Here is a 17,671-nt window from a genome sequence, read left to right on the forward strand (position 1 = left end):
AAATCTTTTGTACATTTTTAAACAAATTGAAATTCTGTTTAATGTCTCTATCTGTAAGACGTGGTAGAATAAGCCTTTCTATTTTCATCCATTTGACTTTGGATTGTGAGACATAGCTGTAGGTTAGAATATTTGCATCTTAAAAGATTCATTTCAGAAAATCAGAAAAGGCTAATCCTATAATTTCTGATACATTTCTATTATAACTGGTGAGGAGATGGGAAAAAATAACATAATGTTTTCACATCACTGTAAAACCTGTAGAAAACCTGTGGAAACGCCACACTTTCTTCTTCTTCCAGACCAAGGGTGCTGATTTCTCTGGGGGGAAGACTGAGAAATAGGACTGTGTAGTGAAAGCATAGCAGCATAACAGGAAGAAAAGATCTATTTTTATGTTTCTTTCCTCATTTTTACATTCTAAACATCATAGCTATCTAACAAAGATATCGTTTCATAGCAAGAGGATATACAAAGGTGACTAAAAAGAGAGAGAATGGTGAATTCCTGTGAAGCCAATCAAAAACTATCTCATAAGGAGAGAAACAAGAAGATGGTGGAGTTACTTATGTATGCAGCTTTCCTAGAGAGTATATGATACATTCTGATAAGCTTTTTAGATTCGAAATTCTCTTTATTCTACTCAGTCAAATGTCTCCGAATGCAGATCAGACAAGTATTTCACTTCACAGCTTACATCAAGTTAATATGCTAAATAAATTCTCTTGCTTGGGATTTAGTTTAGGCAATCAGTTGGACACACCACTGGGGTAAAAAAATTGGATGCAAAAGCAAACAAGACATACATTTTGACTTAGTCGTAAAAAAAACAAAACAGACTTACTGTGGACTGAAAACAGCAAAGTTAATCTTTCTAAACTTCTTTTAAATGATAATGTAATATCTGAACTTCTTTTAATTGATAATGTAATATCCCTTACCGTTTGCTGGAGATCAGGTATTATTATTCGAATCACCAGAGTGTTGCTCTGACTGTCATCCATTCTGCTGCTTGGCTTTTCTGCAGTTGCTCTAATTGTGTCATAAATAGTTTCCTCTTTGGAACTGTCAGATTCAGATTCAACAGAATAGTCAGAATAGCTCTGTGCCATTTCATCTTCGCTTGATGTTGGGCTACGAGGCATGTTCAAGCTTTTTACCCTGCCAATACAAAGCAGAAAGATAAAAATATATAAACAGCTAGTCTTAAAAATCAACCAGCAACAAGTGTTCTTTATTTTCCTGAAACTAACACAAATTTAACAGTGAAGTCATAGCTTTTACCTTATTTCCTCTTGTAATTTACAGAGGTAGACAGCATGTAGTGGAAATAAATCTGGCCACCAATTTACTACAAAAGAGAAAGAAGACCAAGAGTAGGAAAAAGAGGAATTGAAAGAAAAGATGACCTTTCTTCCAGGCACACTTGGTCCTCCAAAAGATCCAGAGAAACCGAGTATTCTCATCAGGTTTTCTGCTAAACAGCAATGTTATAAATTGTACTTCCAGTATCCAAGTGTATTTCTCCCAGTGTAAAAAGGACAGTTAAGGACATTAACATACCTGCTAAACTTATATCATTATTGAAAATTAATTCTGAGAAACGGTAGGTATAAGCCTTTAAACAGTATTTTCAAATAGCAAAATCAATTAAAAAATGGAATACTACAGGGAACTAGACAGATGAAGACATTCCTTTGTTTTCTGGCTCTACACTACCAAAATCTTTCTATTATGTGTACATAAATACAGAGCTTAGAAACATATTTTCATCTGTGCTATAGATTAGGATAACATGAAAGTAATACTTAATTCTAAAGAATGGACTTCTGCATTCAGATATCAGTTGCTCAGGGCTCACAGTAAGAACAATTTCCTTCCAGAGATTTTCCAACTGCAGAAGCAAATGATAGCTTTTGCCCCCTAGAAATATAAAGCTTCATGGGGAAATGTGTAATGATTACTTTGTGGAAAAATGGAGGAAAATTTATACTAAAAAAAAAAAAAAAAAAAAAAAAAAAAGGGAAGGCCACCATAAACTATGCAGTGTTTAGCAAACATATACTTCTTCAGTTTTCAGAGACCAGAAAAATGTAAACATTATTTTCCACGTCTTCTGTGAGCAACCTTCCAAGACAACTTTTCTGCTTTTTAATAAAGAAAAATCCATAGCTCAAAGAAAAAAAAATACCAACCAATCCATTTGTTGGCCCACATTAAAATGACATTAAAGCAGAAATAAAACACAGAAGTGCAAACTGACTTTGCCAAGGTCTCTCACATGCCACATGACTGTACCAAGATCTCTCAATGTATGCTTTGTACAATGGTCTATAGTCAGATCCTGAAAGTAAATATACACTCAAACAACAGCAGAGCTCTCTGCATTATTGTGTCTCATAATTCAGTTTGAGTCAACTGAGAATCACAATGAGATTACTCATTCCTCCTCAGTGACTGGTCATTCATACTGAAATAATTACAAAAGATGCAGAAAAGGTGACCCTTCCAATTGTTTTAAGGTGCCAATGTGCCGGCAGCAGAGCTTGAACCAGAGCATGGGAAGTGGCAAGGCAAGAGTTTAAGGTCAAAGTCAAAAATTTCCACAGCACATCATACATCCACATCATCAAGTAGTATTGTTATTTCTGGTGCAGGACAATTCCAGTATTATTACCCTCAGCTATAACTACTAATGAAGACAAAAACAGTGCATTCAAAAATAATATGAAAGCTTGCCAGTTCATAGCAGCTTAATGCAAGTCTCTATTTACAAACAAAAACTCTTGAGGGAGTATTTTATCTTCTTACTGCTTCACTGAGCTGTAGATTAATGCTGCTCTCCAAACCACCCTAAGTCAATAAAAAGCATAAACATTTCAATGGCTGCTTTATTTTTCTACAAATGCTGAATCATATGAAATCAGACTACAGTAGTAGGTTGATACACAGTATATATGAACATATATACCTATATGAGAGGTATAGGCCAGCAAGTGTGAGGAAAAAGACATGATCACCACATGGCTTGTCTTGCCCTAAAGCCATCTGAGAATATATTCCAGAGCAATGGCTTCAACTGCTTTGATAGAGTGCAGTAAACTGCAATTATACAACACAGAAATAAAGAGCTGAATTGGGAAAAAACTTCCCAAGGTTTTGATGAGTGGATTTTCGTACAAGAATTACCCAGAAATATCTCACTGTGGAATAACAAAGGGAAACTACCACCTAAAGGACCAGCTCTGGAGTACTATGTACTTAACAAAACTTAAATCACCAAACTTTCTGGTATAAGACAGGAAAGAAAGGACAAGTAACCACACAAAGGATAATGAAAGACTGCATTTACAAGAGTAAAGAGAGCAGAAGCTATGCCCCAACAGCTCTTTCCAGAAACAGATCATTTTAAAGCTTTTTTTAAACAAGACAATCTGATGACTGGAGATGCAAAACCATTGGGAGGGACAGATCCTGCCAGGGCACCAAGACCAAATATGCCTCTATAAACCTACAGACACTTTAGGGCAATTTGGTTTCTTGGTTCTTCATTTGAGTGGAAACAGGAGATGCAGCCATTCATTAACAAGAGGTGCTCACTATTACAGCACCCTCAGGGAAGTTGTTATCAGAGCTGTTTCAATTTTTTCCCAGTGAGATTCCAAAGACTTTTCCCCAGTTAAAACCATCAACCAAGCACATTGCTTGGTTTGCCTACCCTTGTACAGTAGAAGATAACATGGCATCACAGTCTCCTAATTCTCCTGCGTTGGAAGAACAAAACTTATTGGTTCAACAGGAGGTCACATAGTTAAAATGTAAATTAGTTTTCACTGATATAATTGTTTTGGCTACTATAATTAAGGTGATGTTATTTTCCAGTGATATGATACATAAGTGGCTGCTTTCAGCACTTTTCTTGTGGAAGGAGAGCCTAAGGATATATAAAAGACTATACAAATAGCACACAGGTTATCAAAAGGCAAGAATTTCAGCTCCCAGAGCTCTCTGTGTATCTGAATGCAGGGCTCCAGTGAGTGCAAATTGATACAGCAGGGAAAAGTAAGAACAGCATTTTTTGGAGCCTTATGGTTAGTAAGTATTCCATGGACAGAATGTACAAATGCATATTTTACATTTTATGCTTAACTATGCTAAATATCATAAAATAAATATTTACTACAGAGATTAAAACATATTTGATATGGACAAATATTTAGCATGTTATCTTAAATAAACACAAAAGTATTGCAAGACCTTCAGTGCAAATACCTGCTACAAAATTAGAGTTTAAAATCATCCACTTAATGAAGGTTACATGCAATTTATTTGTCCTGAAAAGTAGCAAACCCTCCCATCTAGTTTCATAGTGGTAAACTGGAGCAGATCTATACAGACACAAAAACCCACATGGAAAAACATCTCATATACAGTCCCCTCCCCACTGTATCAGCACCAAGAAATAAGATGAATTGCAGGCATTTCTCCAGTTTGAATGGACCAAACCCCACTGTCCTGCATCTGAGGAGCACCCCAGGCTGACAGATCAGGGGGCACAATGTCCCTGTTCCCCTGGGACATATCCCCCAGCCATCACTCCTGCAAAAACTGCTCTCTCAAGCAGTGGCTTCCTGCTGCTGCTGCTGCACACCCAGCTCAGCAGGACCTGGATCTCTACCACATCCATCCCCCTGGCCCTGCAGAGAGCAGAAGGACAGGGCAGCTGCAGCCTGTGCTCCCCTGTGTTTCTGCAGAGGGAAAGACTAACATATGGTGGGACAGAAGGAAACACATCCCTAACACTGAAGCCACATTTTCATATGGAAAACACAATAAAGGACATTGAAGGATTAAACACTTCCTTCCCTGGCCTGTAATATTTTCATTTTGCAGTCATGAGAACAAAGACTGAGGTCTCCCACAACTGCCCATTTTGGATGAATCAAATAGTTACTAGTTTTCCTTTCTCTCCAACGTGGCTGAGGCACACACATCAAATGTCTTGCCCAAGGCCACCAAGGCAGATCTCTGAGCAAAGTTTCAAATTCAAGGGTCACTGGCTCTCAGTCTCGATAAGAACAATCTATTTTTATATAAACATTCATTTGCACAATAGCAGCCCTGTTGCCTGCAGGGAGAAGACCTCTAGGCTGCTATTGTCAGACAAGTTAAAAATGTACCTGTGGGAATATCCCAGAGACAGAGTCGGCATTGTTATGGGCTGAGTAATGCCATTAACCAAGCTGTGAGAAAAATTTGCTTTTAGAGTAATAGCAACTGCAACAAAGAGGTATTTAATAATTAACTTTGAAGAAAAAAACATTCAGAGAAAAAAAAAAAATTCCATCAATATAAAGCCTTCCAGCTCCTAACAGACAGATTCTCAGGCTTTATTCAGGATTATTACACATCTCAGCTCAATAAGCAGCTCTCCAATCTACTAAATTAAAATGCAGAAGAAGATCTAGCATTGCTTTTTCTAATTATATTAATATTAAAACCAAAACACATTTCATCTGGAGACAGGGGTACAATCAGCATCTCTCCAGTTGTACAGAAAATACCATGGAGAAGACAATCTGATTGGCGGACCAATTCCAATGGACAGTTTCCAAGATGATTGACTCCAACTCCACTTAGCACTGTTGCTTTAAAGCTGGCATTAAGTAGCACTGCCTCACTCCCATCCTTGCACTCCTGGTCCCTCCACTGTGCCCCGACAGCTTTAATTGTTGCGCCGACACAAGCAGTGGAGCAGAGCAAAGCACTGGTCCAAGTTAAAGAGCAGCTTTTTGTTCTGGGAGGTTAGCTTCAGCGTCCATCACTCTGGATCACTATGCAAATGTTTGAATAAGCAGCAGCAAGTAGATGGCAGAGGGCCAGAAGCAAATAGTCAGGGCATGAAAAGGGCAGAAAACATTTTTTGCAAAGGCAGGATAAACGTTCGCCCGTGTAAAGTGAATCCGAGACACCATGGCCTATGTGATGGGAAAGAAATTTATATAAATTGAGCAATCTGATCAACGCCAATAAATATGTGTTGATTATCAGCAACAAGATATAACAACACAGAACAAATCAACCTACTGAAATCCACTGATACAAAATTTAACCAAGAAAATGCAAAAACCTAAAAAAGTATATGCCTAGATGAAGAGAAACAGAAGAACGCTAATCAGCTCTCGGTACAGTCCCAGAGGGATGAGGTCCTTGTAGCTTCTTCCCTTTTCCTACTCCATCAGACCAGGAGGGGGCTTTGGTGTTGACCCAACATCACGCAGAGCTGTGCTGATTGGGGTCCACTCCTGGGGGTCTGCTGCAACAGAGCCAGATTTGTATCCAAGGGAACACCTCCTGATCTGATCCTATTCAGAAGTTTAAATGTCACTTAGGAGACTGAAAAATAGAGGATAAGGACATGCATGTATCAAGGCTCTAAGAAAATTAATCTATGAGGTCCTGCAGTTCCCTCTATCTGTAAAATGGACAAATAGTTCTTGATTCTTCTGTAAAGCACTTTTATTATGTGAGAGGGAGCACTAGAAAAGCAAATCACTTGCATATATCTTTAAAAAAAAATTTCCCCTTTGTGGCAATTACCTAAAAAATCCTGGTTATACAATATTTTGCAATTCACATCTGCATAATTATCCTTTCATTTTTTTTACACCATTCCTTCACTTAAATTTACCTTGGTTGCACTGTGTGGTAATGCATTTTTTATCTCCTTGTTAAATAACTGAAACACCCATATAAATATTTTACAAGATGAGTGCTGAGTAATGTACCACATTGCCAAGCAAATCCCTCTTTTACTTTTCTCTGAAGCTGTTGTACGTCAGCATGGTATCTCTTACACCAAAACCCAAATACAGAATTGGACTTAGCACTGAAGATCAGTGGCCACAGTCACTTGTTCCCACCAGCACTGCTGGGAGGTTCCAGCTGCCCTGTTTTAGGGCTGACTTTTGTAGTCCTTGTATTACTCTGCTAGGTGTGCTGCGCACAAGCGAGAAAGTGTTTTGCAAAAGGGATCAAGAGTTTTAAGAGAATTGAATAAAGCAACTGTTGAACTTGATCCTTATTTCTAATGCAGGTTGTTGCCCCATGGTGATGTATACTTGCACAGTGTAGACTTGCCAACAAGAGGCTAAGCCCCATTAACTTCTGGTATTTCGAGTCCCAAATACCAAAATCATATGATTAAATTGGGTCTTAAGATCAGTTTGCAAGAAGGTAATTTGTTCTTTTTGCGGATGTATTTCTCCACTAGCACTCCTAGCACATAAAAAATCTACACAAGCAACATATTTCTGCAGATACAATGTCGTTTTCTAAAGGTTTCTTAAATTTCCAAGTAGCTTTGGAGGCATTCTCTTTTGTACAAAGGTAGATATATATTTTGTCCTCCAACTGTTTCACTTTCAGTATTTATTTTACTATTCAGAAGGTCAAAGTATTTTTGCAGAAAGGCTCAACTTCAATCACAAAGATACAAAAAGAAATTAGAGGAAGGATAGAAACAAAGTATTCAGTGGATAAGTGACTTACTGCCCTGAGCAAGCGAGGCTGGAAGAGAGGCAGGTGTGCAAAAGGCTTAAAAACATTTAAAATAGAAAGAACTTCGCAACGTTATAAAAGAGAGCCCATTAGAAAATAGAGCCCATTAGAAAAAGAGGAGTAGTAAAAAGGTTAGAAATCTTTCAACAACAAAAAGGAATAAAAAGCATAATGCTAGGGAGTGCACAGCAAGTATTTACAAATGTTAAACGCAGTGAAGTTTACAGCAAAGGCCAACTCCCACTGGCAATACAATATCTTAAGTGTCTTCTGCAGAGCACCTGCAAGGTTTCCAGTGCAAGCTTATCTGACCTTTATTTAAAGGTCACCCCTCCAGACAAGGCATTACAGCCAGCCCCTCAAGCCCCACGGCGGGTAGCTTCCAGGCTCTCTTCATTTCTATCATTGTTCTTCACACAGCCTCTGGCTTTGTACATTTATTAGAACATCTATTTTCCAATAAATAGATGAACAAACAACAGTCCTCCTATGTCATTCTTTAAATACCACTTGCAATGTATGCTATAGTTTTCCAAGATGAAATCATAACACACCCTGAAGGATGAAGTAATGGACTGGAACTTTTAAAGCAATTTCACACCTTGCATGGGAAATCAATTTATGTAATCCTGCTTAAGTAGCCAGAATTGCTTTAGGAATGGCTGCACCAAGATTGTCTCCTGCATATGGTATTCATATGAGAAGCAACAATCAGGAGAAGGTATAAGGGTCAACGTGAATCATGGAAGTCTATTCAGTTCTGGATCCAGTAAAGTATTTCTTCATATTATGACCACAGAAATATTTATATTTTATCAAGCACACTCATGTCTAGTATGTAGAATTCAAAGCTGCAGACTTCAGCAGCACAAAACAAAACAATTTCCCCTTCAGTAACTCAAAACGAGTACAGACTAAGTAACTAATTATGAATTTTTCTCTTTAAGCAGTGTGCAAGCATTAGAGCACTTCAATTTTGAATGGTTGTTACCTACTTATGAAAGATGGATATAATGCTTGCCTTGGTTTCTTCAGAAGTTTTGAAGAGGGAAAAGGAAAGGGAAAGGGGAAGGGAAAGGGAAAGGCAAAAGAGAAAGGAAGAGGGAGAGGGTTGTGGGGAAATCAGCTTCATCTTTTAGCCTGTTTCCAGCCTCTGCTTGCACTTGACTATGTAAATATCACAAAGATTATATAAGTTGGGAAGGAAAGAACAAGAGAGTTTAAAAAGACTTACAAGAGGAATTGGATTTAAAAAAAAAATCAAAGTTTGTGGAATGCATTTGTTTTCTGGTGCATCTCCATGGTGGATAAAGCACCTTTATTAGTATTTATTTACATTTCATGCTTATCAATTTATTTTCCCTTTTATCCATCGTAAAAGCATTTTTGTGATAACATTTAATAATGTTTGCATTTGAATTAATAGAGAAGCTCGGTTGCTGTCTTATTAGGTAGCTTAGGTCAGGTACTGAGAGTAGAAAACACAGATTCTCCTCTCCCTACAAATGGGTTAGCGCTTGGAGTTTGTTAGGAACTTTTACCTGAATTTTCTTCAAGTATGTTCCTGATGAGGGTCTACTATGTCATTTAAATTTATTTGCTGTGTTCCCCCAAATAGTCTCTTTGTTTACATTATTTGCAACAAATGTTACAAGTAAAGAGCAAGTCAAAAAAAGCAAAGCTTCGAACAAATGCTCTCTTTTTCCTATATAAGGATTAGTCATCTTTGCCAGAGAGAGATGGTTGAAAAAGAATCAATTACCCCTTTCTGTTGTCTTTGGGAGTTTTTTTTTTAATTTAGTTCCAACAAATTCATTATTATTTCAGTTGTTTGGAACTCCCCTGGAAGTCTGCAGAGCATACATCCCACCCACTGCAGCAGTGGGGTGAGGGGGTCCTTGGGGTGTAGCTTTCAGGCTTCCCAGAGCCTGCACAGCTGGGGCAGTCCTAATGCCACAATGCCCTGCAATTGGAGATCTTGAAACACAGACCTTTTGTACCAAAAGCCCCCAAAACACAGGTTGTGAAATGCAGTAATCCTCCACAAAATATATATATAAAGGGAAAGAATATATATCTTTTTAACTAGAAAAGGAAAATGCAAGCTGTTAAATTCATAGAGCAATAACACACACCTATCAATTTCCTTTGTGTTTGGGTAGGTGAATTAAATTTGGATTCCTAAAACCAGGGTCCAGTAGCCTTGGATCAAAAGCAGATGAACAAAAGCAGGTCTGTCTGTGTTGCTTTTCACCAGCATTGGGAAGTATACTGGCAAGAGCAAGGGACAATACATTAGGCAAATAGGCTTCTAGTTCAATTGCTGCCTTGATTTCCAAATAGCTGAGCAGAAAAAAAGCCCTATCCTCAAGATCACAAAATCAATGTGACAGAGAGCAAGGAAGAAAGGCAGAAGGAACCACATTGCTGTTTTATATTTAATTTCTTTTTCTAACCAAGAGAGAGAAAAAACAAACAAATGGTGACCACAAAAGGATGCACACACTGTAGAACTAGGGCAGGTGACCAGTTCAGCCAGCCTCCAGTGTAAGCAAAGCCATGCGCCGTATCCTCACTATCTGCACTCATCTGTGTAAGTCTGAAACAAACATCCCCCCATCCTAGTTGCAGACGGTCTCAAAACTATGTCAGATTCCTCTCTTCTGATTGCAAAAAAAACTACCCGAATTTTTCTAAGGAAATTTTGAAAGAGGAACTCCGCTGACCTGATCTGCATCTTGCCTGCTTATTTTCCACTACAAGGTAAACATATGTTGGGCTTTACCCTGTCCTCCAGCCTGTTGAAGCAAGCCTGAGTTCATTTTTTTGATTGTGTATATGAGCAATAATGGTGATGGCAGTCTGGGGGAAAATATCTGCGTGCTCAGAAAGGTTAAACGCTCTGCAAGATGATCCGGGCAGCACAGATATTCTGTAGAAGAACTGAGAATTAAATTATTCTCTTGACCTTTAAGATTTTGATTCAACTCACAGTAGAGATAAGAGATTAATTTTTACCTAATAATATTAAACTAAAATTTAGACTATCAGGGCACAATAGAACTAATGAAAACAACCAGTTTTCCTCAGTGACTTCCTGCAATCATTTCTGTTCACTGAAGGCAAAAAAAAAAAAAGATCAATTCTTAGGCAAGAAAAAAATGAGGATGAGATGCACATTTTTAAGTAACATGCCAAAACAAGAAAACAAAAATTCATATATAATAACACACAGACAAATTCATAAAAATTCTTTAAGCCTCCACAACCTAAATGCCAGGAGTATTTTGGAACTTAGCATTAAAAATAAAAAGCCTGTCAAATCAACCTGGATAACCAAGTACTTTGATTTAGAGTCTGCACTCCAACTTAAAACAGATGCCATGAATGTCTCCAGCCAAAACCTACAAACTCTCCACATCAAAGTACTACAATAGTTCAGCATCTCATATGTTGGTTTTTCTACCAAGTTCTCCTCTCTTGACACAAATGCAAGACAAATATCAGCTTCCACAAACTGAATGAGGAAAATACTATACTGTTTCACAGAATCATCCTGTCATTTGTGTTGGAAGGGCCTCTGGAGCTCTCTAGTCCAAACTGCTACCCAAAGCAGGCCCAGCTGTGAGATCTTCTCAGGCAGATCATGGCGTTATCTATGTCTGTCTTGAACAACTCCAAGGTCGGAAATGGTGTGACCTCTCTGAGCAACCTCTGCCCATCACTGACTGTCCTCATGGGGAAAAACATTTTCATCATACTGAGTCTGAACTTGCTCCAACTGCCACATGTTGTCTCCTGCTAAGCAGTGTTGCACAGAATCTGGCTTTTCCACAGGTATAGGCCAGTTGATGCTCACGACTCTATTTGGTCTCATCAAGTTTTGTGCCCACTCCCCTCAAGGAAAATCGTCTTTATAGTAAGACCATTTTGGTATCCATTTCAGTATAAATATTTCTACATTCCAAACAAAAAATCACATATTTTGTTTTTAGCTAAAAGGTGAAGATTCTCTTTCACTTTAGTATTATGTAAATATATGGTTAATGCATGTTTTCAAACATTCTGAAACCTTTAGTATTTTTGTATTGTTCAAATTATGTGGCAATAACAGAGGAAAGCATTTCTTCATTCTTTCTACCTGTTCAAATACTTTCTCCCCATATGCAGTCCCATGGCTTTCCTGCAGCAACTCACTGTTGAAAGAAATACTGGTTCAGAAAATAAGGTCATTTTGCCCTTTTACTATTGCATGTGACAGAGCTATAACCAAATATTTTACAGAAATTTGACCCTACTAATAAGGGCCAGGCCAGGACTAAGTTTAGAACCAGTACTGACAACCATGCCAACTATGAATAGTTCAGTCTTTCACAGAATCATAGAATGGCTAGGGTTGAAAAGAACCACAATGATCATCTGGTTCCAACCCCTCTGCTCTGTGCAGGGTCACCAGCCACCAGACCAGGCTGCCCAGAGCCACATCCAGCCTCGCCTTGAGTGCCTCCAGGGATGGGGCATCCACAGCTTCCTTGGGCAACCTGTTCCAGAGCCTCAACACCCTCTGTGTGAAAAACTTCCTCCTAATATCTAAATTAAACCTCCCCTGTCTTAGCTCAAAACCATTCCCCCTTGTCCTATCACTCTTTATCCATCCTCGTAAAAACCCATTTCCCCTCGTGTTTATATTCTCCATCAAGTATTGTAAGGACGCGATGAGGTTTTCCCAGAGCCTTCTCTTCTCCAAGCTAAACAAGGTCAGTACCCTCAACCTTTCTCCATCGGAAAGGTGCTCCAGCCTTCTGATCATCTTAGTGCCCTCCTCTGGACCCTCTCCTCTTTCTGAGGCTAACTGCAAAACACATTTTCTTCTGCATTTTGCCTTTAAACAGAGCTGTAATGGTTAGTATACAACCAGAAGATTAACCTACAAATATGGCTTCGTTCTGCAATCCAAAAACTTTCTGCAAGTTAATACCTAAGCAATCACATGCTTTGCAGTCAGTACAATCTCACACATTAGCATGCTGCAAAATATACTAATCTGTACAATTTTTTTAGCTGCAAAAATGCACGCCAGCTTTTAGATGTACTCTTGGTAGTATATTCCTTTCTTGTGCTTTTTAAGGGGACATCAAAATAAAAATTATCATTGAAGAGTTCAATCTATAATTTACTACAGAGACCCAGAGAAATTTCAGTATCATCAAAAAGTTCTTGATTTGTTTACAACATTTACAGTGATTTCTTTACAGAGTACGATTTCCTCTTGTTTGTGTAGGTCTCTAATTTGCTCACAGGTAATGCATGTCCTAAAGTGAGGCTTTTGGAGAATTAGAAATGCTTTAAATTAATTATTTCTAATTGACTATATTTTGTGTTGATTGTACTTCTGTAAGACCTGATTAAGTGAATTCATTACCATTTATAATTAAAGATAACATACTTTGAAGATTCCAGCCAAGAAAATTATCACAACCTAATCAAGAAATGCAAACTGAATATAAAAAAACTTTAAAAGATCCTGACTGAACTATGACATAAAATATTCCTAACAAAAATCTGTCTTGAACTCCGGGCATAAAACTGTCAGTTTCTGCCATAAGTAGGTACATCATAGAAGTTCTTACTTAATCTTGCATAAACACTGAGCAGTTGCTGGTGTAGGATATCACAGTCCTTTGCAGTGGCCACTCACACAGGACTGTCCTTTTCCAAAAACGAGAAGCAGCAATGCTCAGGAATACAATGCTTCAAAGAACTCTGATTTCTCTATTAAACTTGAGGCTGGACCCTGACACAGACTTTACTCCACGCCTTTCTATTTTACTGTTCAAATGGTCCCATATGTATTGCTAATCTTAACAATTTCAGTACAAATCTCATTTCCTAACACTGCTCTTGAAGATGTCAGCGGTACCTATTCCTCACCTCATTATAAAAGAGCGACATCTAGGCAGCTCTGCTTACCATGTAAGGCAGCTGTGCAGGGAAGGAAATAATTAAGCCCATCATGTGAACTAAATCCTTCAGGACATACCCATTAATTAGATTTACTGAACCCCTCTCTGCCTTGCTGCTTACAGAAACGAAGGCAGCAGAGGCAGAGTGAAAAAGCTCTCCTCTTCAACATTAATATAAAGCGATAAAACCAGACATATTTTTCTCAGTTCACGTTTTTAAAGGAAATAAGCATCAAAAAGAGATTTGCCATTAGGTCTTATCTCTGCTTCACATTCTCCCATGCTTGCTATTTGTTCTGCCTTTCAGAGATCTCATTCTTGCTATCACTAGTTCTCCCCAAGCCTTAACTCCTCCAAATTTTTTCTCAACCTCAAATTACAAGTGATCATATGCTTCTGTGGTACTGGAAACATATCAGAGGTTAATTTATTTCTTATGCGCTTCCCCCATTACTTTATAATTTAGGCATGCCTCTGGTCCCTCTCTCAGGTCAAGACAGCCACCAGCTCCTCTTTCTTTTTATTTCAGGAGATTTGTGGATGTTTGCTAATTTGCCACTCAATGGATAAGTAGTCAGGTTCTGTTCTCCCTCACCACAAACCTGCAGGTATTCATATGCCTGGCAGTTGTATTTCCCAACATTAGAGCTTGCAGAGAAGGGCTTGATGGGCACCAGAGCTGCTTCTGCTGCAGCAGGAGCAGGAAGGTAGGATGAGCCTCATACCACCTCATTCTCCTATACGACAACTCTTCTGGTGTACAGGGCTGCCCCTATTTTTTGGCCAAGGAAACTCATTAATCACAGTCAGAAAGAGTACACACAAAACAAAGGTTTACTACATTAAAAGAACAGAATATGCATATAATGTAAGCTAATACTGCAATATGACCTGCATTATAGTAACAGATAGTATATATATATATAATATAGTATATATATATAGTAGCGATTAAACCAAAGACTGGCACGTGCAACAATACAAGACCTATAGTAATACTTTTAAGAAAGCCATGAAACTAGGATCCTCTAAGTTCCTTTTCACAACTCCGAGCACGTAAAGAACAGAGGAGTGTTTACAGCCCATGCCAAACATCACTGTCACTGTTGGCTCTCACATTGAAACATTGTGCTCAGTGATGAATGTCTGCTTTTCACATCTGCAGTGACTGTGACTGCTATGAATGTAAATGGAAAAGAGTGACATTAAAGAAAAAAAAAAAAAGATTGAAAAGGTAAGCAAAGGTCTCACCAATCAGATCTGTATTTTGAAACGTGTTAATGTCTTTCCCATCATATCTGTTTTAAAATGTGTCTTTATTAAAGGTAGGTTTCAGTAAGTGTTGTTTTTACGCTTCAGTCTTGTAAAAAAAGTAGTTCAGCTGTATACTGATGATATCTACTTCCTGCAAACAGCTAGCAGCACTAAGCAATTTTAAAATTGAGAGTTTTCTTTTCCTATTCTTGGAAATCATTCAAATATTCCATCTCACACCCACACTTTCTCAATTCTGCTTTATACTCAAATATACACATCTCTCATCAGACTCTGGTGGATTATTTTGATCATACCATGGAATAATGACCAATTTGAAAAACTCCTAGTCACAACTGGAATCTTGCTCACACCTTTCTGTCAATAAAACATATTAGTCATAACAACTCAACACAATATCAAATATATATATATCTTTAAACCTAAATTTCTGTACCTGTTTTCGTTCTGTTTCCCTTCTCATCAGCATTGTTATTTATCTCTGATATTGTCAGTAGCCACAGACACAGTTAGTGATTAAATGCCTGATAAGCTAGACATTTTTTGTTGTGCTGTCCTTGAGGTACACAGCATTTTTTAAAATATTTTTCCCCTCTTTTCATTTCTACAGACTGCTCCTCTAAATTGAAACAGTGCCACCATGCACTTTATAGCAATCTCTTCCACCGTTTTTACATAATTTTAATATTTTCATTCACCTTCCAGTGTTCAAACAAAAATATTATTAGGACTGTATATCAGTGTGAAACCACACTACTATCTTATCTCTGATCAACGTTCATAGCATGCATTAACAAAGACATCTGCAACAGCAATGTGAAAAAAAAGGTGCCTTCACTTTATCACGAAGAAAATGAGTTTTTTAGTTTCCAGACCATACAGGCTTTACCAAAGGAAACATAATTTGAAATCACTGTACATTTTGTTCTCATTTTCTGATATCTGAGTTTAAGTTTTCTATTTATTTTGTAATGACTGGATAGTAAGCCAATAAAGTAATTCTAATTTAAGAAACTCTTTTCTATAGGAAGACAATAAAATGTCTCTGGGTACTGCCAAAACTTTTTAAACTGTGTTCATAAGGAATCACAAAAAAAAAAAAAAAAAAAGAGGAAAAATATAAGTGTAATAAGAAAGAAATACAACAAGTCTAGAAGTTTGAATAGAAAACACTGAAAATGCAACATTCAAATAAGGCAAAAAAGACACAAGGTATGTGTTTGTACTGTGTTAGGAGAGGCTCTACACTGACTCCACAGTCCATCAGTTCTTACCTTACTGTAGATGAGAGCATTACAGTACAAAAATCCAGAAATTCTTCATGCAAATCTAATATTAATTGCAAAATTCACAATGAACTCACCAAAAATTATGTATGGAAAAATGGTGTTTCAACAAGAATAATGTTATGTTATAATAATGGTACAAGAAATATCATAACATGTCTATTTGCAGGCCCAGATTTAAAGTATATTCAGCAGGAGGAAGAAGAAGGCTTCCACAAATGATGATGAAAGTTAACACACTCTCCCAACCTTCTTCACTACAGTCTGCTGTTAAGCTGCAAATCCTGCTGTTTCACCAATTCTATAGCATTAAAATCTAAGAAAAAGTCTCAGAAACTTACCACTGGAAAAAAAAAAATGGAGAAATGAGACGTAACTTAAATGACTTCTTTACAAAATTAGTTAGGCATGCTTACCTGTCAGCATACATAAGAGAGAAACAGTGTCAAGATCATCAGCATCTGGTTATTCTCATCTCAGATTCCTGGGAAAGAAAAAATAAACAACCACATAAGATACATAAGAAGACTGACACATGAAGAAAGAAAGTCAGTGATCTAATAACTGTCCTCTTTAAGATCTGCAAAGCAGCTAATGCAGCATAAGGGGATATATTAGTTTAAAAAAAAAAAAAAAAGTATTTTATCACATAGCTAATTTACAACGTATTCATCATGTTGTAACATAGATATTTTGCTTAACTTCACGTGGTAATAACCTGACAACTTCACTCACTCCAGACTGCTTCTGGCAGCACAAAACTGGTACTAAAACAAAAAGAGGCCCTCTTGGTTATCAACAGACATAATTTCATGCTGGATGTGACAGAAGGTGAAAGATGCTGCTCTGCTGTTGGCAAAGCATGGACACCTTGTTTGATTTAAGTGTTGTTGATGTGCCAAATATCCCAGAGACGTGCATTTGCAGAACAACTCTAATTTGTTCAGGAAGACTCTAGTATTTCACTCCCACCTTTCCAGGTCTAGCTGAGATCCAGAAATTAGCTCTGTTTCTTCAACCTCCTCCAGAAGATTCCCAAGTTCAGCAGATGTGCTGAGCATCACAGTTCAACACCCACCACAGTAAGGCATAGCTTAGAGCAGGCTGAGAAGCACTGAAGTGTATTTGACTAGATTCAAATTCACTGCCTTCATTCATGGAGAAAATGTTCATGCTAAAGAAAGTCTTGCCTCCCATTTATTTTTTACCTTTATGGATATAAATGGAAGGGAAAGTCTGCAGTCTTGCATTGATACAGCAAGTTTGACATTTTATTATTTTTTTTTTTTTACTCTTTCGTAGCTTACTCTGGTGTCTAGTACTGGATCAAACAATAATATTGGATCACATTACATACTGGATTACATTCTTACATTTAACCAGTTTAAGAAGTCCAAACAGGCACCTATTAGACAGAAGAGAAGTGTAAACCAGTCACGCAGCTCCAGAATAAAGAACACAACTGCGAGTAAAACTGGAACCTCTCAGAGATAATTCAGTTAATATCACTGGACTGCATTATTTACTCCAATATAAGAACTAAATTTACCTCAGATTACCTCTTATTGCACGCTTTATTACACCTTC

General features: G+C 37.7%; 1 protein-coding gene across 1 annotated transcript in view; it reads right to left on the minus strand.

Annotated features, from left to right (window-relative positions):
- Positions 1-1,145, minus strand: part of SHANK2 (SH3 and multiple ankyrin repeat domains 2) — a gene marked incomplete at both ends in the record, with an annotated part of 294,167 nt that extends 293,022 nt beyond the window's left edge. The window contains one exon of the mRNA XM_079537510.1: positions 942-1,145. Coding sequence (XP_079393636.1) covers positions 942-1,145 — 204 coding nt within the window. The remainder of the gene's footprint in view (positions 1-941) is intronic.
- Between the last annotated feature and the right edge of the window lie 16,526 nt (positions 1,146-17,671).

Source organism: Tetrao urogallus (genome assembly GCF_951394365.1).
Source record: "Tetrao urogallus genome assembly, chromosome: 6".
NCBI classification, from domain to species: domain Eukaryota; kingdom Metazoa; phylum Chordata; class Aves; order Galliformes; family Phasianidae; genus Tetrao; species Tetrao urogallus.